This window comes from Guyanagaster necrorhizus, assembly GCF_019112545.1.
Source record: "Guyanagaster necrorhizus MCA 3950 unplaced genomic scaffold BT62scaffold_5, whole genome shotgun sequence".
NCBI classification, from domain to species: domain Eukaryota; kingdom Fungi; phylum Basidiomycota; class Agaricomycetes; order Agaricales; family Physalacriaceae; genus Guyanagaster; species Guyanagaster necrorhizus.
Window position 1 is genome coordinate 35,625 of NW_025064884.1, and position 26,309 is coordinate 61,933.

Sequence of the window (26,309 nt, forward strand, 5' to 3'; positions counted from 1 at the left end):
AAATTGCTACCTTATACACTGTACGATACTGAAACGACAAGCAGAGCGAGCATACTTAGTATATTGGCGCATGGCATGGACAAATAAACAGAACGCGATACAGCATGAAAATGAAACGGCCAAGGACGATGTAGCAACCATTGTGGCCCAAAAGAACGTCTCTTGCGAGCGCATTGTTTACGACCTAGGCTTCTCCTGCAGATTCAAGAGTATGTCAGAAAGTTCGGCTGCAGTCAGGGACCCGAGAACGACGCACCTTCTTCTCTTTCCAGAGAGCAAGTAGACCAACGCCAGAGACCTTGACGACCTTGAACCGTACTCCGGGAATATCACCCTTGGCCTTGCCACGGCGACCGAAGCCAGAGATGAGCACTTCGTCGTTCTCATCCACAAAGTTCAAGCAACCGTCGTTCTACCGGTGATGTGGCACTCGATAAGCCCTTGCTCGACTCAAATCACAACAGAAACGTACCGGAACAAAGGCAGTCACCTTCTTTCCGTTCTTAATCAGTTGCACCCGGACACATTTGCGGATAGCAGAGTTGGGTTGCTTGGCCTCGACACCGACCTTCTCGAGGACGATGCCTTTGGCGTGCGATGAGCCACCAGTGGGTGACGTCTTGTAGATATTTCCTAGGGCACGCTTTTTGTACGCTTTGTCCGCCTATGTAAAACCCGATACTCCTCAGCGCGCTGCCCAAGAAAGGCCGGGAAGGGGAAAAAAAAGAAAAAGACGCACCCAGCGGTTTTCGCGGCGGTCATTGCGCAGCTTGCGAGCTGCCTGAAGTCCTCGAGGTTTATTAGCTATATGACGACGAAATGAGGATCAGCAACGCGAGGAGGGGTGAGAACAGCGTACAGCCCATTCTTGCGGTCGAGGTCGGTGCAGTAGCTGTTGAAGACCCTTATCACGGAATGAAGCGAAACCTTGTCCCCAACTACCAATATTTCAATCTCCGACTGAATCCGGGATCCGGCCCTTTTGCCAATTCCGATTATCCGACTTGCTTGATTTGATCCTAATTAAGTTCCATTTCCCCGTCCTTGCCCCGTATCCTTTCCCCTTGAGAGTTATTGCTTCTTCTGGCCCTACTGTCTTTTCAATTTTCCTTGGAAATACTGATGTTTCCCCCCCTCTGCCGTATCTACGTATATATTACATTTCATTCCAATCATTCCAGCTTCTCAGATGCGCCGCTGCCCCTACACCCCTACATGCAGTCGCGTTCGGGTCCAGGGCCGTATTCAGTCACCGTGTCCCAAACCTACCGTGTCCTAACAAATTCTTAGCTACCCTTGGATCCTCTTTCCCACTGCCAACTTGCTTGCAATTCGTCTTCCTGACTTCTTTTTCTTTCTCGCTCTTTCCAGCCTCTCCCCGTCTAGGCCAGACCTGCTTGCAGAAGAAAAGTCAGGCCAGCCTACATATATAGTACCCTGTGCTTCTGCCAGTGCTCCTTATCCCCAGTTGCTTGATCCGAGGAAGAATTTCTTCGTGACATCTGCATTGGTTTTCAAACAGTGCGGTCCGTACAGCTGATCCTCAGGACTGGTAAGATCCCTGACCGAAACACTGATTACTCGGTACACTTCTCAGGTGCCTCCTGCCATCCAATCCCGTACGGCGTATTTGATTGATCTAATTATGCTTCCACCACGAATTCAGAATGTTGCGTCAAGCCGCCTCCGTACAACGGTTCCTACGACGCAATATGTACGTACTTCACGCCGTCACGAGTACCGCTGCCGTCTTTTGACTCTGGAAAGCGCCCTTGCACGCATTCACGGAGAACCCTGGAGTTTCTACAATCCTTCTATGTGATCGGTTTCTCGTTGGGCGGCATGCAAGGACCCTCATTGATTTAGTCCCCTTCCCGTCATCACTCCTACGTTCTTCCGCTTCTAGACCCTCGGTACTGTACCCTGATTTCGTCGAAGGCTGAACAAGTGCTCACTCCGCTAAATATGGTTCACGGTAATCTATCGGTTCATATCAAACCGTGCCAGTGGTTCTGTCTACACCTCCTGTGCCTGCTTGCATGCGTTAAATATCAACATCTGTCTCTCATTTTCCTCTCTGGACCCACTGTCAAGTTGACGCCTCCCCAAGGTTTCAATTGCCGATACTACAAGCGTCTTGTATGGCTTTCGGCTGCGTATACAGCGTGTGGCTTCACAGAAGAACCATTGTTCCCTTACCGTGTTGTTCCGCTACTCATTGTCATTTATTCGCCAAATGTTCCGAAACTCTGCGTATTTTTCGCTGTTCGGTGTCTAGACGCATCGATATTCATTATCCATTGAACAGGCTAACGACAAAGATCTAAACGCAATCTTTGGGGTGGTCCTGGGAGAGTGGAAGATGGCCTGCGTAGTACAGGTAACAGGTAGTGCTGCACAAGGGTGGCAATTTGGAGGTTATTGCCGATACTGTGTCTGGAAGACCTCTCCGTTTGTCTGCGCCGCTTGTTTATTTAATACTGTCTAGTACGGAAGGAATTGTTCGCTTAATTTGAATATCTGTTGACTCCACAAAGTTCGGTGAAGTCATGTGATGATAAAAATTATGCTTGTCCCGGCACCTCACATCGTAGCAAGGTGTTCGCCGTCGCTTTCAAGAGGAATTTCGACGCTGTACGCTGACCTTACCGACCGTGGCTTCATCTCGCAGGTGACCAGGCCAGTTTTTCTCAAGCTTCTACCTTTTCTTGCTCACCAACATCAAGGCCTCAGCAGCTCAGCCATGCCCTCGAAACAGCATCCCAGACCGTCTACTCCGGCATTGACCCGACGGGACCCGCACTACACATTGGTCATCTCTTCCCAATGATGTGTTTACTGCATTTCGAACTTCGGAACCACAATACCATACCACTGGTGCGTCTTCTGATATCCCACAAAGTCATCACCGTAATAAAAAGTCAGATAGGTGGCGCAACTGGGCTCGTTGGAGATCCTTCTGGCCGCTTGACAGAACGCTCCCCGGCAGATGTGAGGCTTGTGCATGATAATGTGCTTGCTCTTTCACGCGGCGTAACACGGTTCTTTCGTGGCGCGTTTGAATATGCCGGGATGCGGATGCAGGGTGGATTCAAGCCTACGAGGGACGAGGTCCACGTCAAGAGCAACCTTGAATGGTACGAGAACTTTGGCATCCTTGAGTTCTTGCAGCGGGTTGGTGTGAACGCCAGGGTGAATACGATGTTGACAAGAGAGAGGTGGGATGACATCTGCCGCACCATAGACTCTATGATTCATCTATGTTTCAGCGTCCGAGCACGTCTAGAGTCAAAGCATGGCATGTCCTTCACCGAGTTCACGTATCAGCTCCTCCAGGCCTACGATTTCTACTACCTGCACAAGCACTATGGATGCACCATCCAGGTCGGCGGTTCCGATCAATGGGGAAACATCGTTGCGGGCGTGGAACTCATCGGTCGTCTGAACGCACCTTCAAACACAGTTTCCGAGCCCTTCGGTGTGACTACCCCACTTTTGACAACTGCGTCGGGTGAGAAATTCGGGAAAAGTGCAGGCAACGCCATCTGGCTGGATTCAACGTTGACCAGCGTTTTTGACTTCTATCAAGTGAAGTGCTGTATTCATCGGCGAACATTCTCTGACATCCGACGTAGTATTTCGTCAAGGTCGAAGACGCTGATGTTGAAAAATACCTCAAGCTATTTACGTTACTCTCACTACCGGAAATTCATGACATCGTCGAGGCACACAAGGTAACAACGCTTAGTGGTCCCATTCTTACATCAATCTTAACCTCTACAAAGTTAGAGCCCGAGAAACGTAGTGCTCAAAGACGTCTGGCTGCTGAGGTGACTGAATTGGTCCATAATAGTCGGTCATCTGCTTTTTGGCCGAGAATTGAAGTTCATGGTCAAGCAGGGGAAGCTGTCGCGAGAGCGGAAACTGTGTCAAAAATCTTGTTCAGAGAAGCTTCTGTTCGTGCACAAGATATTGACATGCATTCCCTTCTTAAGGCGTTTGAGGGAGACCCGAGACTGATCTGGTGTGACCAGAAAGAGCTGCAGTCAACACCCGTGTGGAAATTGGCTTCAAGGCACGGTTTGGTCTCTTCAAATTGTAACTTATTATTGGTTCTGGTCGTGTATGCTCCGCTGACTCAAACCATGCTAGCCATCGCTCGATATTTAATACAGTCAAAAGGACTATACTTCAACGATCAGGTAGTCCCCGAAATACACTTTACAGCAACTTCCGAACACCTTATAGAAGGACGCATCCTCATCCTGAGAGCGGGCAAGGGTAAAGTTATAGTCCTAGCGTCTAAGTAGATCTGAAGCGGGAGCATGATAAGTTATGGACTATTTTCGTGTTTTTTTTGATGGTCTAGTGCAATAAATACTATATAAACCTGATCAGAGGTGTCCTAGTCGATACGAATGGCGCTGTAGAATCTGCGAATCGCCCAGTATGAGGCTAAAAATCCGATGGTTCCTGGAAATCAGGTCAGATGGGTCAGATGGTGATGTAGTTACAGTGGAACCCGACGTACCGGTGACAAGGAAGTCCAATATGGCAAGTAAAAGCAGATATCCTAGGTATAATACTACACTGGACAGAGAATCCAGAGACAAGCGGGAGGCCCAGTAAAATAACCCGTATGCGAGGAGCCAGAATGCGCTACCACCCCCGGTCAAGAAGGCTCTCCAGTGCCATCTTTGTAGTCGGCTTAGAATCAGTTAAACGTATTGCTGGTTGTACTCACCGATAGTCTTCGGCACAAAGGACGAAATAGGTGAACAGGATCGTGACCGTCGCCGTCGTGAGAGCGACAACGCCTGCAGTGAGTGCCAAAAAGCCGAACGCGTAGTACGCACGAGAAGCAAACAGGCTTGACAGGACAAAATATAATTCGACGAAGGCAGCGCCTGGAAGACAGATAAACTTGTTTCTGAAAATTTCGAGTTGAGGTAGACGTACCGAAAGGAAGTAAGCCGCTGAGTAGCGTTGAGGCCTAATGAGGATTCGTAAACTAAAACAAAGAAGCATAATGCGGATAACGCACCCAAGGGCGAAGGTATTTAGGCTGGGGAGGGATCTGGCGTGGTATCGGATTTACTCGCACAGGATGCTGGATTGCCTAGACGTGCAGCATGATGAGTGGGTGGATGTTAAATGACACTCGAATGGAGACAGACTCCATGCTTAGAACCAAAGTATGCACCGACAGCTGACAACGGAGCGGAAATCCCAAACCATAGAAGAACAATGGTTAGCATTGTCCCTATGGGCGCGATGTTATATTCACAGCTGAAGTTATTTGGTCAGCGAGACTTACCGAAAGGAACAGCACCCGATGATCCTGCCATGAGGAGGAAGAAGTTCAGAAGGAAAACAATGACGAAGATAACCCTGTAGGTCATATTAGCAAAATACGGTGAGTATATGTTACTCCTCACGTAGGCAACACTGTCGCCGTCATGAAGGCATTTTTCCTTTTGTTTATACCACCAAGGGACGCGTACACGCGACTCGACACATAACCGCCAATTCTGAGCAAAGGTGAGAACATGGACAACAAGGTGAGGAATATGAACTTCACCCGCCAAAGAATGTCCAACAGATCATCATTACCGTGGCAAGTGATCCACGATTTGAGGGGGAGAGGAAGCCCAATAGTGCAAAGACTATAAATGCGTAATTGAATGGAAGTTATTCGGTGATGAATAGCACCGAAACAAACTCAATGTCACACTAACCATCGCACAGATTTGTGCGCCATTTCCCACCATGACTGAAAGGGCCAATGGAAACCTTGGTGTTCGGAAGACTTCGCCGTGAACTAATTTCCACCCCCAGTCCTCTTGTACATCCTCCTGTGTTAAATGGTCAGTATATTGGTAGTGTGACGCAGAGGGTATCAGCATACGCTAAGGTCAATGGCATTATATCGAGAAATCTGGAAGCCACGTCAATATTTTTTTCCAAAACCATAACGAGAATCAGTACATCACGAGACACCGTCCGAAGCAGAATCATTGAAACCATAACGCAGAGAAAAATTACAATAACTAATGAGTTCACCAGACTGAACCAGTGAATACGAGGATCGAAGATGTGAAGGTAGTTATCCCAGCGCGTCGCCTGTACGCCTTCAGAATTCGTAGTAAAAAACATAAGAGCGTTGACCTACCCATGGAGTATCAGATTCATTCCAAGTTACTCGGTAAGTATATCGAATACTCTGAGATTGCGTCTCGCTTAGAATAAGCGGGGAAACGTTTTCGGTCTCGCAGGTTGGCGCAGCTTCTTGTGGTCCTCCAATACTGCGCAACATGTTGTGTTAGATGATATATATCTGGAGAGGAGAGTCCTTGCCTTGCTGGCCAAACAAGGACTCCGACTACACGGTAATCATCCGGGCTAGGCTTGTGATAACTGATCCTGCGCTCAATAATAGTTGGCCACTCAAATAGTCATGGACTTGCCGTAAAACAATCTCATAATGGTTGTTAAGAGCAGGCACATCAAGGTATGGTTCATCATCATTGCCTAGGTTGAAACCCATGTCGAAGAACAAGTCTCCGTTACGCAGATCAACTTTCATTTCCGCAGCAGGGAGACCGTCAATGAGCCAGTTGAGGGCATAATCTTCTCGAATACGGTCGTTGATAAATGTAGCGTCTTCAGCTGTCACATCGTCGATCAGACATAGAGTTCGACACGTTCCGTTGTTCTCCAGCATCCGTATCTGAGGATATATAAATAGTTTTTTTTTTCAGAGAAAATAGATGATTGAGCGACAAGACACGCACATCATAAGGAGAATTGAATATTCTGTCGCCAAAAAGGATTGACCCAAGTGATTCCGGTTGCTTCACGGGACCACCTTCCGGTTCGCAGAATCGGAATTTTGGATTGTAGTAATCATCTTCAGCATATATTATGAACTTTCGAGCACGGCTGGTCTCGTAAATGAAGAAGCGCACAGTTTATCAGGGATTTCTGAATTCGGCGTAAGTACCAGGGCCACAATGCAGGCTGAACACGTACCAGCTTGGCGTCGTCATTCCCTGCGAGCATCGGCGTGAGTGCATTCACGAAAAGGTCGACTCGTTCACCACGGTGATAGTCATGAGGTGCTGCACCGGGCAGATAGAAAGCATTTGCCCAGGAGAAAGAAAGGGCGGCAAGAGCCAACAAAGGACGCATCGAGGAAGGAAATACTACGGAGGTACTGTTACGGTCGCACGGAATTCAGGACCATTGTTTGGCTGCAGCGTGTCTGCCAAATGACTTTGTGCTAAATTTAGCATTCCTTCCGACCATCATGCAGTTCGAAGTCATTGCCAAATGCCACACGACGCGAGCTCGTGTCTCTCGAATGAATCTGACCCGTACGTGCTGTACTCAGTGTCCAGTTATTATGTAACTAATGCAGCATGCAGATGGCGTGACTATGTTACCCACATTCATGCCAGTCGCGACCCAAGCAGCCATCAAAGGACTCACTCCCCAGCAAGTAGAAGCTCTTGGCGTCACCTTGATACTCAATAACACATATCATCTCAATCTTCGTCCTGGCATGAAAGTATTGAACCAAGCGGGAGGTGCTCACAAATTCCAGGGCTGGCATCGCAACCTCCTGACGGTAGGTAGATTAGATGTTGATGAAAGCGTGTAACCTTTCCTGATTGTTGCTCAGGATAGTGGGGGGTTCCAACTGGTTTCTCTGAGCAAGTTTACAACAATCACTGAAGAAGGGGCACTTTTTCTAAGCCCGTTCACCGGTGAACCGACAATGTTAACGGTCAGTGTTTACGCAGTAAGTATGAGTAGTAGACTAGATATCCTACCCAGCCCGAAGAAAGTATATCTATTCAACATTCCATTGGTGCAGATATTATCATGCAACTGGACGATGTAGGTACGTGTAAAGTGACACATATATTGCGATATGCTTTCTCACTGGATTATATGCAGTGTCAAGTCTGACTACAGGACCACGCGTAGCAGAGGCTATGGAAAGGTCCGTCCGATGGCTGGATCGATGTATCAAATATCACGAAGGCTCTGGGAAGAAATCAACCCAGAACCTTTTTGCGATCGTCCAAGGAGGTCTTGATCCTCACCTCCGACATCAGTGTCTCGATGCTATGATCCAGAGGAAAAACGACATTTCCGGATATGCCATTGGTGGCCTAAGTGGCGGTGAAGAAAAGGGTTCGTGTCTTTCTCAACCAACACCGGCCTTGCTCTTGATTAACCTGCAGATGTCTTTTGGCGAATGTGTGGACCCTTGGCTGATTAAATAAGGTATATGCACTAAATCTCAGTTAGTATCAAGCTATGCGCAGATAAACTACCAGAAGATCGTAAGCTCCATTTTCTCTTAGCCTGTGTGTGTATCGACGGTCTCTAGGACCTCGTTATTCTATGGGAATTGGCTTTGCCGAAGGCAGGAACTTTCTTCTACGTTTATTGGGGTTAATATCATTGTTCTTTCAGATCTACTGGTCTGTGTAGCCCTGGGCGTCGATATGGTCTCTTTGTTTGTACATCTAGATGGGGAACTGTATCTGATCTGCAAATTTTTAGGCTGACTGTGTCTTCCCTACAAGAACTGCTCGATTCGGTGTGGCTTTGACACACGCGGGCCCCCTCAACCTCAGTAAGTCGCATGTACACTAACCCAGAAAAAATAACCCACAGTGTACCAGAACTCAGCAAACACGAGGCTGATATGAACCCCATCGACAAGTCATGTCCTTGTCCGACATGCACCGACGGGACTTCTCGTGCATACCTGCATCATATCGTCACACACGAGACCGCAGCTGCACACGGTAGAAAACCCTGCTTTCTCCCGTCAGATTTATTCTGATTGATTATAGCGGTAACAATACATAATATCACTTTCCAAGCCCAAGTCATGGGTGGAGCCCGGGATGCCATACTATCGGGAACATTCCCAGAGTACCTGCGATCGTTCTTTGCCGGCTATTTTGGAGACGGCGGATACCCCGAGTGGTGCGTCAATGCATTACGCAGCGTAGGAGTGGACTTACTGCAGGATCACCCAGTAAATCTGATACCTGGCAGCGGAGCAAAATGGGAATATGCAAATTGACACCTTTGATAGACGTTCCAGTATGTATAGAGCCCTTCATCATCGACGATGCTTTTTTGAATGACTCCCCCGACCATTCTTTGCGCGCCGATTTTCCAGCAGTTTCCTGTTCTTACGAACCTGCTCTGCGTTCTTGAGCTCACCTTTAACTCTACCGACCGACTTCGTTGCGAATCGTCCGCCGACCTTCTTACCCTTCTTCCCAGGTGGTAATCGGGACGAAGAACTCTGCGTCTCGCCCTCTTCCTTCTTCTTCAACTGCCGAACTTTGCGTTCATAGTCCTTGCTGAGCTTATCAAGGGGCTTGGGTACGGTAACGACCTTGTTGTGCTTGAATTTGTGCCCTCTGAGTACCCGGGAAGTTTCGTTCTCGGTCTCGCCTACTCTTGGCAGATTAACCCGAGCCTTGACCTTCCACCCATCGAACCGACCACTGCGATACGTTGCCGGCAACTTCGTTCCGTTCTCCGTTTTCACCATTTTTACATTGTCAGCACCAGCACCATCTCCTTGTATGAACTTCTTCTTTTTCTTATCCCACGTGTGATTCCGTTTTCGTTGTGCAATGCCTTCATCACCCGCAAGATCAAAGGTAGCACCCCGTGCCTGTTCAGCGAATGTAGCGCCATCTGTGAGTGAGTATCTATGGAAGAGGGTAAGACAACTGCCGTTCGAAATAGAGCATGACATACCCTTTCTCTGTCAAAGCATCTTTCTGGTAGTGCGACATGTAGAATTCTTCATCTCGATAACCGGGCTTCTTCGCTGTGTCGAATACAGCCTAAGGAGCTTCAGTACCTTCACTTGTGCAATACAAGGGGAAAGGACAGACCATGATCTCCTCTTCATCTGCCATCTCGACGTTCTTACCCGCCACCTGAACAACATCTTCGTCGTCTTCCAAAGCCGTGGACGTCGACGCCGAAGCTCTCTGTGCTGATTTTTGTAAAGCCTTCCTCCGTTCTTTCATCAAGGCAGAGTTGGCCATATTCGCCTTGCTGCCCACTTCGAATACCGTCTCCGAAGGTCGGAATGAGTTCACCGTACGCATCATTGCATGTCGCACCTCCTCCTGGGAACGCTGTTGGGTCGCTTCCGATCCTCTCAGCAGCACCGGGTGCACGCCACTATCAGAACCAGCAAGCATCCACTTTGGATCTTTAGACATCTCCTTCGCGCGTTTATAACTCGGAGGGCTAGCCTTTCCCTTGCTTCGCTCGTACATCGTATGACCTCGTTTCATCACCTCCCATAATGAGGGGAGTGTGTGATTAATGTCCTCCAAGGATTTGACATATTCCATATCCTCATCGATCTTCTCTCGTCGGAAAGTACCCAACACCAAATTCTCCGTATACACCTGATCTCCATCTTCCGTCACTTCACTTCTTAGTGGACGTCCGAGGAACAAGTGTAGGTCCAGAAGGTATGGCAGTTCCGTACTCGTGACGAATGACCACGCCCATCCTTGTCGTCCTGCTCGAGCTGTTCGACCCACTCGGTGCACAAAAACTCTGGCGCCCTGGGGGAAATCGTAATTGATCACGTTTTCGAGGACAGGAATATCAATTCCGCGAGCTGCGACATCGGTGACGACCAAGACATTGGTACGACCTCGACGAAATTGATCCATCTGGTAGCTGCGAGCAGTCTGGTCAAGGGAACCATAGATATGGGAAACGGAGTATCCTGCAGTCGTCAATAAGGCGGTCAGATATTCTACGTGATGTTTCGTAGCAGCGAAGATAAGAGTTTGGTGGGGAGAAGTGAACAGCTCTGGCCGCCTGCCTTTCCCTTTACGTTTTTTTTCTGACACGTCGGCATCGTCCCTTGCCTCCACAGTGCCAAACGGTACCTTGATAACATCTCGCAAAAGTTGGAGCAAACAGGCATCCTTTTCCGCACGTTTGATGGAGAAGAAGGCCATTTTTAAGTCAGAACTGATTTTACTCTCAGCGTCGAGCCGGATGAGCTTTGGGTTTTGCAGGCCAGCCTTTGCAAATTCGACCAGGGATTTGGGTAAGGTGGCAGAGAAAAGAAGAGTCTGCCTGGCCGCTGGCAAACGCTGTAGGATTTCGCTGAGGGCCGTTTCAAAGCCCATTTCAAAGAGCCGGTCTGCTTCATCGAAGACAACGTATTGTACTGACTTAAGATCCAAGTTCATTTCGACAATGAGATGAAGTAGTCGCCCAGGTGTCGCAATGATTCTGAGAAAATGTCAAGTGGACAGCTCTAGGAAGGAAATCATCAAGCTCACACGTCTGGATTATTAGTGATCATCTCAAACTGTTCATCCATTCCTTCTCCACCTACAATCAGGCACCACCGAAGAGCTTGACCGTGCTTCGAACTAAGGGCGTCTTTATTATCTCCAGCATGTGTGCCTTCCCCGGAATCCCATCCTCGCGCCAGTTCCTTCCCAACTTTCAAAACCTGAAGTGCAAGTTCTCGTGTAGGGAGAAGAATGAGTGCACGAGCTCCAAAAGTGGTGGAATGACGACCACCAAGACGCTGAACAAGAGGAATCATGTACGCCAATGATTTCCCGGATCCCGTACGTGCCATTCCAACGAGGTCGCGCGGGGGAGTAGCCAAAAGAGCGGGAATAGAAAGCCGTTGTATGGGAGTTGGTATACGAAATCCCTGAAAATTCAACGAGCGAAGCAGAGAAGGATGAAGGCCTACATGGAAAGCTGAATACCATGTTCAAATCGCAGTGTATGAAGCACGTACCCATGCTCTGGAAGCTACCACCTCCGACCTCGCCTTTTATAAGATTTTTGCCCTTTGCTTTCTTCAATATCTCGGTACCGCTCTTGACGTTCCTCTTGGAAATGGATTCAAGCATCATTTGCTGGAGACCCTCATCATCGCTTTCTTCTTCCACTCTTAGCTTCTTTGCAGTCAGTGCTGCGGATATATCAACATCATCATCTGAGAGTTGCATTTCGGAATATCCATTGCAACTGTCTGAGTTCTTGTCCGGGTGTTTTCTCTTGTGGGAGGGCATTGAGGAGAAAATTAACAGAAGTTTTTGAGCTTTGTGACGCGTCTCGTCACAAGCGGTTCACGCGGGCCGGTCTAAGAGAACGAAAACCTTACAAAAACCAAAAAGTACTTGTTATATCTATGAAAACCCACATTAATATTCATGTACATTTTACATCTCGCAATAAAGAACAGACATCCTGGAATTTCAAGTAAACTCTCCCGCAGCCTCGATGTTCCCTGACTCGGATTGAGTGAGCTTCATTAAATAACAGGCCTGGGAGAGGGTAACCGCTACGAGCGGTACTTCCATTATAAAGACGTGCAGTGTAAGAATTCCATGAGTACATCAGCTGCGTCTCACCCCGCGACCAGGAATGGCACTAGCACGGCCAGCAGCAGACGTGAGACGTCCCGTTGTCGTTTGAACTGCTATCCGACCACGAGCCGTTGTTGGAGCTGTTCATCATTGAGCAAGAATCAATGATTTGTGGAAAGAGACAAGCCTTCTCTCGTCGCAACGACGGCGCCCCTCATACCGCGCATCGATGCACGCGTACCACGGACTCCACGGATGCCGCCTCTTGCAGCGAGCCGTTCTGTTCTCTCGCGTTCAAGGCGCTCCTTCTCCTCCTGCTGGTGCCGAGTTTGTGCTTCCCTCTCCAAACGTTCACGCTCACGTCGAGTAGCCAGGACGCGTTCCTCAGCCTCCTGACGTGCCTTTTCTTCTGCTTCCCTCCGTTCTTGCATTATAATCTCTTCGTCCTGCGTAGTAGGGCTACAGACAGATCAAATTAGACGTAGCGGAAGATGCTCACTGCGTCAGCGCCATGCCATTCATCGTCGAATATGAGACGAGCGAAATCCTCTGTTCGAGATAGTGTCTTGATGTATTTATTCAGTAGCAGGTCTGTCTGTGCCAACTGTTGAGCTATGCGCTGGTGGTAGGAATCATAATGAATGTTTGTTTGGAATAGAGCTTGAATACGCACCTCATTGGCAGACCCAGTACTGTCGAGTGCTTCGTTGAACAAGGTCATCGACGCATTCAAATTCTTCAAGATGAAGAGGTCGTTTTGAAGCTTATTTTCTCGCGTTCTACCCGATGCTCGTTTCGATTCTACATCTTCCTCTTCTAGAGCCTCTTCTCGAGTTGGTGTTGGAGGAGGGTTGCTCTTTAGAAACGTGACAGTCCGATCCGACAACGAAAGCTCAGAAACAGATAGGTCGTCGTCGCCAGTCCCTATCGATGAGAGCGGTGGTACGGCTAGCAGTTGTGAGCCACTGGCTGAGAGCGATAGATCAGAGCTGTCTGAGTGCATTCTTTCAGGTCGTAGCGTCACGTATGTAACAACTTGAAAAACAGGGCAGGGCAAGAGTCGCGTTATTTACCACAGTCGTATTTTATATTATTTCTACAGGGAAGGCATATATATATGTGAAGCACAAGATACAGCAACAAAAGTAACAAATTCCATTATTAATCAGGTCCTACCAGAGCACCGTAAAGACTATAATTGGGGGAAGGACGACGGAACGGCCTATTTAATGTCATCAATGAGCCGACATTCGTTGAAGGAAAACGCGAGACACAGACCGGCTATCTCGAGGAATTGAAGCCGTTTTCGCCAGAGGTGAACGAGGGTCCGCCACAGCATCGTACAATGTCCCACCAGTTACTTGAGAAGGAGCCATGCGCATGGCCAACATTATACTACTAGCCGTACTATGCTGCCTACATCCTGGAGACTTTTGAGCCTGTGGTGGAGGACTCAACGGTCCCTCGTAGGGTTCCGGAGTGTGTAAACGGGGAGATGTGAGAGGGCTCAGTAAATCAGCAGGCGAAGGCGACACGGGCTGTTCATCATCAGGGCTTTCAGGTTCGTCGGGATACGGACAAAGAAAGGAAGGTGTCTGGACTACGATGCGCCTGACTTTGGGAAGAACGGGGGTGGTACGGCCTCCACCAGGGCTGCCTTTACTACGGGACACATTGGTGGGTTCACTCTCCGTCTTGGAAGAAGAGGCGACGTAGAGGCGCACGAATTCATCTGTCTTGATAGACCTAGTCGCCTTGCTAGACAATGAGAGAGCGAGAGGAAAAGGTGGCGCTGCAGCAGGGCCAGCCTTGGAGCTCGCAGGAGACTTCCCTCCTACCAACGTTACCATCTCTGGAGGAGAAGTGACAGCAGTAGTCAAGATGGCATTGCATCCTTGTGACGGCTCGGGATCAGCATTAGTAGCAGATGAATGGTGCTCGTCACTCCGGGAAGGATTACACGACCGCGACGACTTGGACTTGCCACCAGCGGGAAGAATTCGTATATTCCCTTCCCCTCTCGCTTCCTCGTATGCCTCCCAGGCATCTTCTTCAGAGGTGAAGCTCACATAATGTGACTCGGAGACGCCAATGACGAGCGGCGCGACGAGTAGCCTGGGCGACGCGATTATTTGTTTAAAATAACTTTGATAAAATGACTTGGAATCACCAAGAGCTGTACTGACCAGTTATCGAACAGTCCAACCGCTCGTCCAGCGGTAACTGCATACCACTTCTTCTTGGCCATTTTCTGGTTCGTGGGGAGGATCGCTCAACAGCATTATGGTGGAACTTTCGTACCTTCTAATTGGCACTGTTTGCGTTAGGGTCGTCGCGACCAAAGATACCAATATACAGTACTCAGTATGTATTCACTATACAGTAGCCACCACAGCAATATTATACGGGTCTACGAAACACGAGATGGGCACGTAATAATCCAGTACCCCCCATGTCCATTACACGGCAATGTATCCTCCACGACCAGATGATCGCCGTGGGCGCACAGAAGAACATAGATGTGAAGCAACATCACTGAGCATATACGGAACTTCCTGCCAGAAATCGCGGTGTCTTCGAAAGAAATCAGTTAGGCAAAATGGAATGAACTAGGAGACCCTAACGTACGGTATCAGGTCCTTCCCGCTGGCACCGTAGGTGGTGTAATTGTAGTAGGCGCCAAGGCCAAAATAGGCCAAGAAGGCGAGCAGCAATCTGTTGAAAACGTCAATAATCCAGATGGTCCCATAATAATTCGTACTGACACTAAGAAGAACCAGCCTAAGCCGCTCCCAACACTCTCTTCTGCAGGCCCATCACTCGGACCTCCACTCCCACCTCCACTGTTGTCTTCGCCAAATGAGCAGCCAGCAGGAGTGTGCCATTCTAAGCGAAGCTCTGCCCCATCGTAAGACATAATTGTAGGGTCAGAGTTGGAGGCGTCTGGGTCACAGAGCAGAGTTAGATTGAGGGTCTGAGCCGCCGAGCCGCTGGTATATGACGGTCCGTGCATAATGACGGACAATCCCTTTGGCGCTGAAAGGAATCAATTATTAGGGCAACGACCTGCATTGCACCGCCGACGTACCTGATAGCGCCTTGTATGACGGATTCGCCGTCGAGGTCTGCACAATGGGAACGACAGCAACAATCCGGTCATCCGCATCCTCCTTCTTATTTATCTTGGTCAGACACACTCTTGTATGGCTAGGACACTGGAATGCACGTCAGAACATAGGATAAGAAAGTAACGGATGGTGTACTTGGTCTCGTTCGTTCACACCATCCTGCGACGGCAACTCACTGCACAGATCTAGCCTGACGGTGTCCACCATTGATGTCGGCGGCGTATCGCGCTTTCGAGAGACGGTACGCTCGCCGCCGATGGATGTCAAGTCGAATTTGACAGTCGAGCTTACAGTAACATGACAGTCGAACTCATCATCTGCAAGCACAGAGGCAATGTGAGTATGACAGAAGAAGAAAGAAAGGGCAAGGGAAAATATCCAATGTCGCCGGAGTATCATTTTCGAAAAGTAAGAGGAAGAGTGAAGACCTCATGTATATGCTTACGTATGCATTGCGTCTTGCTTCCACCCATTCAAGGCGCATTTTCATTTTTATCGAGTACTGATCGCTTCTGATTTTTTTGTTTGATATTTCTTTAGCAATGGAGTCAAAGGAGACGGTAGTTCTCTGAAATACTTGCCACTACGCCGAGATCCAGATTCCTGTTGCTCTACTTCTACGTCGTTCTCAGTCAATGATAGCGTGAAAGTTACGTGCTACCTGCTCATGAATGTTGACGTCAATCGCACAGACAGAAGAGGAGCTCGTATGTTAGTCTCGTAAACCAGACTCAACGATCCGTATGAAGATAAGTCGTTCAATGGGTGTAGAGGGCCTGCAGAGCATTGCCAATTTATACGAAAAACTTGTTCACATTACGCCAAGTCGAAGGTCCATATTCAATGCCCAGAGGGCGATATGCTTTTGAATATTTTGGGAAAGCTTGTCATAATCTGCTTTCACTGAACAGTGGGGGAAAAAGAGAATAAACCCGTTTACTTGGCACAAGTACTGGCCACACGCCGGTTTGCAGTCAACCACTTACATGGATATAGCAATAGAATACTAGTATTCGTCGCATAATGCAACGGTGCGCGTGACCGTGGCGAATACTAAGAACGAGCAAGGAACGACACATAGGGCGGCGAATACAAGTTCGAGAAAGTTGGTCTTTGGGAAAGGAAATTTTGGGAAACGCTGCCCCCGAAAGGTGACCGTGTGCTGTCCTTCGTAGAATGAATTGCCAAGACGACCACCGGCGTGTATTATAATTATTGGCAGACCAGTCCGCCCAAGTTCCATCATGATAATAGAGATTCCAGAAAAGGGTCGCTTATGGAATAGAGAAAGCGTGTCGTCCGTCGGAGGTACCTTTTAGCGGAATTTGTCGTCGAGGAATTTGAGGTGTTCCTTCACATGTTTTTGTGCCTTGCGAGCCTACTACCCGGCTTCTTAATAAAGTGAACTTGCACTTGACTGGAGTGGTGGCCAGTCTGAGAGTACCCTGTTCATTAGGTATTTCTGCGGCGCTGCAGCGTAACTTCAGTATCCTCTTGGCAATAACAGAAAAGAAGACTCTTAGAAGAGTGCGTGCTTACCGGGCACGTCAATGACCACAGGGCTGTGAATCCACGCTAACGTCAGGGACGAAGTTGCCGAGTCGATGGGAAGAATAGACGCGAAATCCTATTACGCACGCTTACAGCGTGGATGAAAGTGCTGCGCACATGTACGTGAAGATAATGCCTGGAATCGATCTCAAGACAGTTTAACGTCGAGTCAAATGAATATGGTTGGAGACGGGGACCTCGTCCATCCACCGTTCGTTCATTTGTCGGGCACTGAAGGACGACAAGGAATGATGCTCCACCCATTGAAACAACCACGAACTGTCATATACGTAAGCACACAACATTTTTACCCCAGCCTGGGCTGACCAGTGCTGCAATCCTACGATGCTGTCGAGGATAACGGAAGAGCATCCGGCACCCTCAAAACTAGTCGCACTGTTGTCCTTCGTGGCGGCAGCCAATCCTATAGTTTTCGCTTTGCGATACACTCTGGATAATTTCGCCAGCTCCAAGGAGACTCGGCAAAAATACGTGACGCATTCTGACGGCCCTCTTTACAAAAGGATTTGCCTAATGCCATCATCAATTTTGAACTTAGACCATATTTCTACGGCTAACCAGGAGGGGCCTGGGGAAGATACTTACCGGAATGATACGTATGCTTTGTGCACTATGTCGGAATCATGATGGCTTAAGAGAGAGGGAAGAGAACAGGTTGAGAGTGGTGCCCGAAGGATGCGCGCGACTCGGATGCTTCGCGCCTGTATGATGTTTTTCAAGACATGTGAACAACCGAGACTCCTCCTTCCCGATGCCCATTTTCCACGATATATCTATGACCGTTTTTGTTGCGGAGTACGGCAACAGCCCTGTGTCTGGTGACTCTTCCAAAGGCTCTGATGATAGTTTTAGGGTCGGTTTCAAACTGAGAGGCCGAGGAAGTCCATTTCTCATCAACCTCTTGACTTCTGCCTTTGTCCAATCCTAGTCACGCGTTTCTATTCCGAACTGCAGCTATACACTTGACTTTTGGCTTGTCTTCCTGAGCGGTCCGGAATAACTTTATAAAATGCCAGGTCCGGGGACTAATACCCATTGCTTGCGTGATGTTTTTGTGCCCCTTCTCCGGTTTTTGTCTCTTGATCTCATGTGCACTATATGTTGCTGCTGTGGCGCCGGCAGGGTCCTGGGATGCCTTCAATTATGCCCCGCGGTCAAGGACCGTCTTTCCTGTACAAGTCGTCGACAGTGTCGGGGACGTTGAAGTCACTGTTGAAGACGCCACCAATTCTATGACATTAGCCAGTCAAGGGTCATACATAGCCCTGGATTTTTTGAAAGAAGTAACTCTCTAATCTGAATAACCTCTGCGTTATTAATCATTTCGAACTGTAGGTTGGCGGTTTACTATCTTTCACCGTTGACACAGCTAGCGAAAACACATCTTTGGCGTTATCTTTCTCAGAATCTCCCTTATTCATCAGTCCTCATCAATCCGATGACTCTTGTAACCCAAGCCCCCTCATGAACAGTGATGGAGCGCAGATACTTTTCCTCCCCGCTCCATCAGGGAAAGTGATGCAGACGATAGCACAGCAGAGAGGTGGTTTTAGATATCTAACAATAGCTACCACATCCGGCGATCCTGTGTCAATTTCCGATGTGCAGGTCAATATCACCTTCATGCCGCACTGGGACGATCTCAGAGCGTACTCGGGGTATTTCCTTACGGAGGATCCGATATTCGAGGATCCAGATTTTTTAACAAAATTGTGGTATTCTGGAGCTTACACTGTTCAGACGAATACCATCGGTCCGAATCAAGCCCGAAGCTGCCCAGATACCGGTGGTAACTCAGGCGCAAAATGATTTTTGGGTCATTAACTAACTCGCTGACTTGAAGGCTGGAACAATAGTGCGAATGCAGGACCCGTATCTGGACCAGTCCTTGTTGACGGTGCAAAGCGTGACCGGTGAATAAAAATCATCCCTGTTTTAATGCTAAAATTTAATCGTCGATACGCTCAGAACCGTTTGGCCTGGTACGTGATTTATGTCATCTTGATAAATTTTCCTTTTCCTTGTACTTATCAATGCATAGGCGACATGGGAATCTCAACGGATACCCAGCGGGTGTCAACAAACGACCTTCTACCCACAAGAAACTCCCTCACTGTTATGTTCTCTACTCAAGATCCTTCTACGGGCTCTCTTCAGTATTCCGGTCCACCCATCAATGCTCACGGAAGCGATACCTACATTTCCTGGTCACTCATAGGTGCATACAATTACTTCCTACACACAGGTGACCTCGAATTCATCCGAACAATCTGGACAAATTACACATATGCACTTGATTTCCTACAAAGCCAGGTTGACAATACTGGTTTGATGAATGTACCTTCAGGGTTCGCGAATGATTGGGGAAGAGAGGGCGGACAAGGTCATAACTCTGCAGCAAATGCGCTATTGTATAGGGTGAGTAGCGCACCTTCGTTTGCTTCTGTGTCAAGGCTAATAAAACATCGCTGTTCTTCAGTCTTTGATTACTGCCGCAGACCTTGCGTCTGAACTAGGAGATTCTTCGCTTTCAGCTGCCTACCTTGCCAATGCGTCTGCAGTGAAGTCTGCCTTTAACGAATTACTCTGGGACTCCTCGGCTGCCATGTTCCGTGATAACGAAATAACAAGCCTACACCCCCAAGATGGCAACTCCTTGGCGGTTCTCTACAATATCACAGCCAATGCCAGTCAGAATGTAGCCATCAGTGAGGGTTTGACATCGTTCTGGACACCGATAGGCCCTCTTAGTCCCGAACTAAGTGATACCATCATCCCATTCGTAGGAGGCTTAGAGGTTAAATTCTCTTGTCTTCCTAGGCACAGCAACTGATCAGATTTCCATAATAGGTCCGAGCGCATTTCGTCGCTGGGCAGGGAGAACGAGCGCTCAATCTGCTTCGACAAGAATGGGGCTACATGCTATATACTAATATATCAGTGCAGTCTACTCTTTTGGAGGGCTACACCGCTAATGGTTCATTGGGGTACGTGCGATATACTTTCAATATGATCAAGAGATTCACAGTTCGATTCAGCTACCGGGGTGCGACAGGTTACAACTTTGATCATGCTTTTACTAGCCATTCCCATGGCTGGTCTACTGGCCCCACTTCCGCGCTAACATTCTTTGTACTTGGGCTGACGCTCACAGGCCCGCAGGGTTCTAGCTGGTCGGTAGCACCCGTGCTAAGTGGGCTTCAGTCGGCTGAGGGTGGATTTGAAACGTCTTTGGGCTGGTTTGGAGTGAAGTGGAACGTCTCATCAACCAATGACTTCACGCTGGTCATCGAAGCACCCCTTGGTACTGTAGGTACCGTGAGGCCCCCCTCATCGGCAGATTTCACCGTCGACGGTGAAAGCGTGTCATCGACATCAATGTCTGATGGCCACCCCGCCTTTCGTCTTGAAGGAGGAATCCATACCCTTATCCAATCCCTGTAGAAGACGATCTTGGCGGTTTCAAGGAACGTGTAACGTCGCTCAATCACTTGTACTTTCGATGCTTGTATAACTATTTTCTGAGTAACGCTAGTATCAGGTCTCATTGAATGACACATATAATTATGTTGTAACGGTGAAAATACTTGACTCATACATACAAATGCATTTTAATGGTACAGAAAGAGGTAAAGGAGTGTGCAAAGGCATTGTTCAGGTATATTAGACTGTGGTGTGTGCAGCGGTAGGCAGGTAAGGTTCTGTAGGGTCATTTTCATCTTGTCGACGCCTTCTCATTGCCGAACGGATATAACGTGAGAAACGACTACTGCCCATAGTGCCATGCGCATGTCCGTCAGAGGCTTGCGGGTGAAGGTCTTCATTTCCATCAACATCACCTGGAATGGACAACATCGACTCAAGAGCGAGGAAATCTGGAATGAAAAAAAAGAAAGTTGTTTCATAGAAAATCAAACGATAGCTGTGGCGAAATACGAACCTTGTCGGCAAATGGGACAAGAACTGGACAATCCCAAAAGCCAGGGGTCCACGCATTGTTGATGGAATCGGTGATGGCCTTCGCATGGCAGTATCCGAACATCGTCATCTTCCTCAAAGTCCACTATGCAAATGGGACACGTTTCCCGACCTATAGCAGCAGGCACAGGGACGTCTTCTGAGCTCTGGCTAGGCTGGTCACTGCGAGAGTGGTCTTCACCATCGGGTGCTGCAGCGTCGGGATTATTATCTCGGGTTTGCCGTCGCGACGGTCGGCGAACAGCTGGCTGCCCAGCTGCGGCATTATTCAAGCTTTGCATTTGAACTGCGGCACTAGTTGGAGCGTTGGGATCGAGGGCTTCCGGATCCTTGAGAACCATGTCTGGACCACTCCTTGCTTGTGAGCTACCGAACTTAACGATCGGAAACGTGTCCAAGATTGCACGTGTAAGACCTTGCGTGCGGCTCTGGTACATCTCGCCTCCACCACGCCTTCGGGGGCCATATCTCTCGGGGTGTCGGATAGCACGAATTGCCTGATACACGCATAGCAGCATTAGCGAACTGGCACTGCGAGGAGGTGGAGAACTTTACACCGGTGACAATAATAACGCAGAACAGAGCGGACACACAACCCGTGATAGCGTATAATACAATCCTACATTTGTGTGTCAGTGTGCGGGTGATTTATGGTAAGTCGAAGCGCTTACATGGCCAAAGCAGTATTAGAAGAACCCCCCTGCTGATCACTGCTTGATCCTGAACCGCTACTCGTCGTAGACGTGGTATTATCGTCGCCTGTAGCGTTATATGCCCGTAAGGTGGCATATAGGAAACCGGACGTAGTAGCATATCCTAAAGATATAGTTGCGTTCATGATTGCTGCTGAGTCGTTAAGACTTTGAGAGTTGTAGGTCCCAGATATACTATCGTTGGTGGATCCGATTTGACCGAACTGGTATTCGATGAGATGCGCAGAAGTAAGGCTTTGAGTCGAGAAAATATCGAAGACTTGGTCGAAGGTTTCTGGATCTGCGTATTCGGGATTGATCACGCAAGCGGTAGAGTAGAGGGAGTAGAGAAGCTGCATGAAAGGAAGCTTCAGAAGTTTAAAACGAGGAAATGTGCCATGACGCTTACAGCTGAAACTGCACCCTTGTCGCGCGCAAGTGTGAATATATCGATCTCCTGAGAAGCATTTGTAGCATTGAAGTCACAAGACACCAGAGCGATCCAAGGCGTCGTCGCTGAAGAAGTATTAGAGATGAAAATAAGGAGCAAGGCAACGACTTGCTTGCTGGAGTATTGTTATTGACTGATGTCTCCGAGAAATGCACAAGGGCGCCCTACATATTGTCAATCGTGGATAAGAACACCTTGTGCTCATTACACACCTTGCTAATCCCCAGACTGTCATGACCAACCAACTGATAGGACACCGTTTCCCAGTACGATCTACATTGAATTAGTCCGATTCTGGATCTGCGGCACAGAGCACTGACCCATTCGAATACCACTGCAAATGAAGCTTGGAAACGTCCGTAATATTGAGTCCACCAGCTATTGCATCCTGAGTAGAGTTCGTCGGCGAGGCAGGGATATAGGAATAGACTCCTGGCGCCAATGTAATTAGAGTTGAAATCAGAGTGCACAGATAGGCGGATTTTGTGCGTCGACCTAAATGGGCGCCTTGAAAGAGAAGCAACACGACGACAGTCCACGGTGAAAGCATCCCCCAAGGAACTTGGTGGCGAAATCGACGGAATGGTCGTAGCAAGGACGGATTGCCGACAGCCGCCGACACGTGGGAGCCTAATTTCCGAGCATTTTCTCGGTGTCTTAGTCAGTCTCGGTTAGAAAACTGGTATGTAATGGAAACATAATCTAAACAACTGCTCGGCGCTCAGTACTTAGTAACTTAGTACTCAGTACTCAGTACTCGGCGGACAGGCAATCGCAATCTGTTTGATGAAATTGCTGCACGCTCCTTCTTCCTTCAATCAACTACAGCACCTTCATCAAACAAATTAGAAGTCCCTCATAGCACAAACGATACTTCACCCGGTCTGATTTCGCCTTGAGACGTTCCGCAGAGGACCAAGGTTGCGGTTCGCCCTCAAGTCTGACAATAAGATAGGAGTATAGAGATTTTACGACGATTTGTATCGATGCAGGCAACCATATTTAGAGGTCTTCGTTGTTACTATCGTCCACCTCAAAAAGGATGTACGAACTGAGATAAAGTAAGAAGCACCCTGTGCCCCCTTGACAGATCTTCCAATGATGATGGTCGTTCTGATTCAGGGCTGAAGAGTCAAATCATGACTACGTACATTACACAAGAGAATTCGTAAACAGTAGTTAGAGCAACTTTCCAATGGGCTTCAATCCTTGCAATCCTATTTGATGGTCATACACCAGGTTTCCACGAAGATAAGTCTTCTCTGTAAGACCACGGAGTCTTTGACCTTCGTACGGCGATATTTTGTTCTTGAAATTGAGCGATTCTTTCGTAACCTGGAGATCTGTCAGTCAAAATAGATTCTGAGCGGCCTTCTGAGAGATATATCACCTCAAACTTAGTGTTTGGATCCCATATCACAAAGTCACCGTCATATCCCACCGTCAATTGACCTTTAGAATGACCCAAGCCCGCATGTTCTGCTGTTCGCTGACTCGTCCACCTGATTATCTGTCCAATCGTAACGCCTCGCTTGGAGCCTTCTGTCCAAAGTAAGCTTAGTCCGAGACCAAGCGTACTGATGCCTCCCCAGGCGTTCATGATATCTCCTTCGTCAAGCTTTTTCAATTCCGCTACGCAAGGACTGTGATCAGACACGACACAATTAATGTCGCCTGCTATCAGAGCACCCCAAAGAAGATCTCTGTTGCTGTCTTCTCGAATCGGAGGACAACACTTGAACTCGGGATGTCCATGAGGTACGTCTTCGGCTGCTAGACAGAGATAATGAAAACAAGTCTCCACCGTAAGTTTTAAGCCGGCAGCTCTGGCTGACCGTATTAATGGGAGCGCCGAGGAGGCTGATAGATGGACTATGTGACATCGCAAGGAAGGATACTCCTTCTGAAGGGAGGTGATCAAAGAGATAGCATCGAACTCCAATTTCTGAGGACGAGAGCCTAGAAATGTTGAGTATAGGTTCGGAGAAAGATCTGAACGGTCGTCGTTGGCGGCTTCGGAATGATCATCAAGTTCAGCGTGGAATAGTAAAACCGTAGGAACGTCCTGCCATTGGTTAAACGTGAGTCCAGGGAAAGAAAGACCGACAAAGGCATCGCTCACTTGAAGAACAATCATAGATGCCTTGAGATCAGATTCTACGACACAAGGGAATTCCTGATACAGAATTATTGATGACAAAATACGTACAAGTTCAGCGGAGTACCTACCTCTACACCACTTTTGATCAGGAAACACTTGAAGCCTTTTACACCAGCCTCAACCAGAGGTTTGAGATGTTCCTGATATGGAAGAAATTTATTGTAGATCAGATTATTCCATATTAACACCAAAAAATTGTACCTGATTCCCGGGGATCACTCCGCCCCAGAAGGCGACGTCGGTAAAACACTGCCCAAGAGCAACAGCCCGTTTTGCATCAAGATCGGCGACAGTAACTGTCGGAGGGATAGAGTTAAGCGGCATGTCCACGACGGTCGTAACTCCTCCCGATGCTGCAGCGCTGGTGCCCGTCCAAAAGCCTTCCCAGTCAGTTCTACCAGGTTCGTTAAGATGTACGTGAGCGCTGGCAGCAAGGATTTGATATTAATCCATGCCGTAGATAGCCCCGACGAAGACGCACTCAACAAGCCCAGGGAGGACATATTTATCGCCGGCATCCACCCACTGGATGTTATCTGGAAATGATACCTTAGCAACTCTGCCTCGACGGACATCAATTATTTTCCCCGTAACTGTATCGATAACGATTGTGGCCGGTTGGGGGGAGTCGGAGGCGGGTAGAAGAACGTTTGTACTTGAGCACACGAGGAGATTCGCCATAAGATACTATCGCCCGCTTATGGTAGCGAGGCAAATTTAGTTTCGGACGTTGCATCAATTTCTGCTGGCCAGTGGACAATTTTAAATATGTAACTATATTTTATCTCTGATCCTTCTCACGTACTTCACTGATTCCTGTTTACAATTTCACGCGTATTCCATCAATCAGACGTAGTCATCAGGGCTTCTCAGGACATGGGCTGTCTCCCGGCGATGTTGCATTGGGCGCACTGCACTGATGGTATCCTATATCATTGGATTACTAGCCTTGGCTGATAATGCGGACACCGCTTGTCGTCTCATAAATTCCACACATACCCCCCCCTCGAGATTTAGCATTCATCTCATCCCGCTTATTCTAATGTCTTCTGAACTACAACGAAATTGCTATTCAATCGAACAGCCTCAAACGGTATCTCTACGTCGTCTCCCTAGTCTACCGACAGCTCGGCAGTCACGACCCCTTCCCCCTGTACCCCGTCCGCTAGCTTGCCGACGTTGCAAAATGTGTGTAACATCCATCGGCGCGCTCCTCCCTTTGGCCAAAGTACGTATCGTAGTCCTCAATTATTTATTCTTCTCTTTCAATACGACATACTGGCAGATCCCTACCCATGCCCGCGCATTCAGAGGATTTAATGGGAAAGCTTCGTTATTCACTGACATGTAAGTATGTCGCTTCACTGAAGACCCGCCTTGGTTTTGAACCCTTCACAGTCACCATGTCGACCTCTCTCCTCCCGTAGTGCATCTGATGAACACTGGTGCCCACACTATGCAGCAAATATCATGCCAGAATTGCTCAGCATACCTTGGAATGCGGATCATTCGAGCCCATAGCCATTCAGAACGCTGGAAAGAGGCAAGGTCGATGGACTTCTATCCATCACAATACTCTGATACTCTTCTTCAAGGGTCACTATCTCTTGGAACTTGAAAATCTCACCGCTATCGTGACACGCCGGAACGTTCACCCGTCCTCAATAACGTCCTCTGACTCTGACGACAGCAGCTGATCTTTTCTGTGTTGTCGGAGTTCCCTTCTGTTCTAAATTCATATTTTCTGCAGGCACATACTTATATCAACGGTGACCGCAGGAAGGTCTTGAATTCGAAATCGCTTCTTATTCATTGTACGATATTTTTTTCAACATGGAATGTACTTGTATAGGATTAAATACATAACACCACAGCTAGCAACTGGCGCACTGAATAATTACGTCGATAGCC

General features: G+C 48.2%; 12 protein-coding genes across 12 annotated transcripts; 4 read left to right on the forward strand and 8 right to left on the reverse strand.

Moving 5' to 3' along the window:
* Positions 1–177: 177 nt before the first annotated feature.
* BT62DRAFT_1001789 (ribosomal protein S12/S23) lies at positions 178–866 on the reverse strand (the record flags this gene model as incomplete). The annotated part of the gene is made up of 5 exons (XM_043176780.1): positions 178–195; positions 257–412; positions 473–664; positions 740–804; positions 860–866. 5 exons carry the CDS (start codon positions 864–866, stop codon positions 178–180), a joined length of 438 nt encoding a protein of 145 aa, XP_043042995.1.
* A 1,543-nt stretch (positions 867–2,409) lies between these two features.
* On the forward strand, positions 2,410–4,473 carry BT62DRAFT_586848 (tyrosyl-tRNA synthetase). The gene is made up of 8 exons (XM_043181519.1): positions 2,410–2,487; positions 2,538–2,679; positions 2,727–2,877; positions 2,926–3,218; positions 3,270–3,588; positions 3,636–3,734; positions 3,786–4,098; positions 4,153–4,473. Exons 2-8 carry the CDS (start codon positions 2,555–2,557, stop codon positions 4,308–4,310), a joined length of 1,458 nt encoding a protein of 485 aa, XP_043042996.1. The 5' UTR covers positions 2,410–2,487; positions 2,538–2,554; the 3' UTR covers positions 4,311–4,473.
* BT62DRAFT_985108 (uncharacterized protein) lies at positions 4,159–7,191 on the reverse strand (the record flags this gene model as incomplete). Its single annotated transcript, XM_043189909.1, has 18 exons — positions 4,159–4,473; positions 4,532–4,695; positions 4,745–4,907; positions 4,960–4,993; positions 5,045–5,119; positions 5,178–5,263; positions 5,318–5,391; positions 5,439–5,531; positions 5,582–5,666; positions 5,723–5,855; positions 5,909–5,938; positions 5,989–6,123; positions 6,173–6,305; positions 6,358–6,417; positions 6,468–6,730; positions 6,795–6,910; positions 6,969–6,984; positions 7,033–7,191. 18 exons carry the CDS (start codon positions 7,189–7,191, stop codon positions 4,406–4,408), a joined length of 1,887 nt encoding a protein of 628 aa, XP_043042997.1. The 3' UTR covers positions 4,159–4,405.
* A 118-nt stretch (positions 7,192–7,309) lies between these two features.
* On the forward strand, positions 7,310–9,500 carry BT62DRAFT_1048411 (tRNA-guanine transglycosylase; the record flags this gene model as incomplete). Its single annotated transcript, XM_043178502.1, has 12 exons — positions 7,310–7,376; positions 7,428–7,630; positions 7,685–7,789; positions 7,840–7,906; positions 7,963–8,202; positions 8,253–8,268; positions 8,320–8,354; positions 8,402–8,455; positions 8,488–8,522; positions 8,578–8,650; positions 8,700–8,825; positions 8,874–9,500. 12 exons carry the CDS (start codon positions 7,310–7,312, stop codon positions 9,107–9,109), a joined length of 1,257 nt encoding a protein of 418 aa, XP_043042998.1. The 3' UTR covers positions 9,110–9,500.
* Positions 9,149–12,056, reverse strand: BT62DRAFT_1001793 (ATP-dependent RNA helicase DBP10; the record flags this gene model as incomplete). The annotated part of the gene is made up of 5 exons (XM_043176781.1): positions 9,149–9,752; positions 9,802–9,890; positions 9,942–11,316; positions 11,367–11,790; positions 11,843–12,056. 5 exons carry the CDS (start codon positions 12,054–12,056, stop codon positions 9,149–9,151), a joined length of 2,706 nt encoding a protein of 901 aa, XP_043042999.1.
* A 173-nt stretch (positions 12,057–12,229) lies between these two features.
* BT62DRAFT_928224 (uncharacterized protein) lies at positions 12,230–13,455 on the reverse strand. Its single transcript, XM_043185463.1, has 4 exons — positions 13,090–13,455; positions 12,916–13,035; positions 12,604–12,862; positions 12,230–12,556 (listed from the first exon to the last, which is right to left on the reverse strand). Exons 1-4 carry the CDS (start codon positions 13,417–13,419, stop codon positions 12,447–12,449), a joined length of 819 nt encoding a protein of 272 aa, XP_043043000.1. The 5' UTR covers positions 13,420–13,455; the 3' UTR covers positions 12,230–12,446.
* Positions 13,456–13,479: 24 nt separating this feature from the next.
* Positions 13,480–14,723, reverse strand: BT62DRAFT_1072946 (uncharacterized protein). Its single transcript, XM_043178905.1, has 3 exons — positions 14,603–14,723; positions 13,695–14,531; positions 13,480–13,638 (listed from the first exon to the last, which is right to left on the reverse strand). Exons 1-3 carry the CDS (start codon positions 14,662–14,664, stop codon positions 13,578–13,580), a joined length of 960 nt encoding a protein of 319 aa, XP_043043001.1. The 5' UTR covers positions 14,665–14,723; the 3' UTR covers positions 13,480–13,577.
* On the reverse strand, positions 14,724–16,008 carry BT62DRAFT_587764 (uncharacterized protein). The gene is made up of 5 exons (XM_043181521.1): positions 15,680–16,008; positions 15,505–15,631; positions 15,182–15,452; positions 15,045–15,131; positions 14,724–14,990 (listed from the first exon to the last, which is right to left on the reverse strand). Exons 1-5 carry the CDS (start codon positions 15,941–15,943, stop codon positions 14,876–14,878), a joined length of 864 nt encoding a protein of 287 aa, XP_043043002.1. The 5' UTR covers positions 15,944–16,008; the 3' UTR covers positions 14,724–14,875.
* A 1,969-nt stretch (positions 16,009–17,977) lies between these two features.
* BT62DRAFT_943899 (glycoside hydrolase family 78 protein) lies at positions 17,978–20,751 on the forward strand. Its single transcript, XM_043187900.1, has 8 exons — positions 17,978–18,399; positions 18,452–18,905; positions 18,960–19,029; positions 19,085–19,098; positions 19,158–19,534; positions 19,596–19,913; positions 19,967–20,103; positions 20,155–20,751. Exons 1-8 carry the CDS (start codon positions 18,163–18,165, stop codon positions 20,558–20,560), a joined length of 2,013 nt encoding a protein of 670 aa, XP_043043003.1. The 5' UTR covers positions 17,978–18,162; the 3' UTR covers positions 20,561–20,751.
* A 28-nt stretch (positions 20,752–20,779) lies between these two features.
* Positions 20,780–23,142, reverse strand: BT62DRAFT_962840 (uncharacterized protein; the record flags this gene model as incomplete). Its single annotated transcript, XM_043188657.1, has 8 exons — positions 22,558–23,142; positions 22,450–22,510; positions 22,350–22,401; positions 22,196–22,302; positions 21,766–22,139; positions 21,650–21,713; positions 21,057–21,591; positions 20,780–20,991 (listed from the first exon to the last, which is right to left on the reverse strand). Exons 1-8 carry the CDS (start codon positions 22,785–22,787, stop codon positions 20,780–20,782), a joined length of 1,635 nt encoding a protein of 544 aa, XP_043043004.1. The 5' UTR covers positions 22,788–23,142.
* A 274-nt stretch (positions 23,143–23,416) lies between these two features.
* On the reverse strand, positions 23,417–25,079 carry BT62DRAFT_886759 (allantoinase; the record flags this gene model as incomplete). The annotated part of the gene is made up of 6 exons (XM_043182891.1): positions 23,417–23,572; positions 23,628–24,302; positions 24,360–24,413; positions 24,467–24,538; positions 24,600–24,822; positions 24,880–25,079. The coding sequence occupies 6 exons, from the start codon at positions 25,077–25,079 to the stop codon at positions 23,417–23,419; spliced, it is 1,380 nt and encodes a 459-aa protein (XP_043043005.1).
* On the forward strand, positions 24,909–26,288 carry BT62DRAFT_1072950 (uncharacterized protein). The gene is made up of 4 exons (XM_043178906.1): positions 24,909–25,626; positions 25,684–25,745; positions 25,797–25,941; positions 25,994–26,288. The coding sequence occupies exons 1-4, from the start codon at positions 25,318–25,320 to the stop codon at positions 26,093–26,095; spliced, it is 618 nt and encodes a 205-aa protein (XP_043043006.1). The 5' UTR covers positions 24,909–25,317; the 3' UTR covers positions 26,096–26,288.
* The last annotated feature ends 21 nt before the right edge of the window (positions 26,289–26,309 follow it).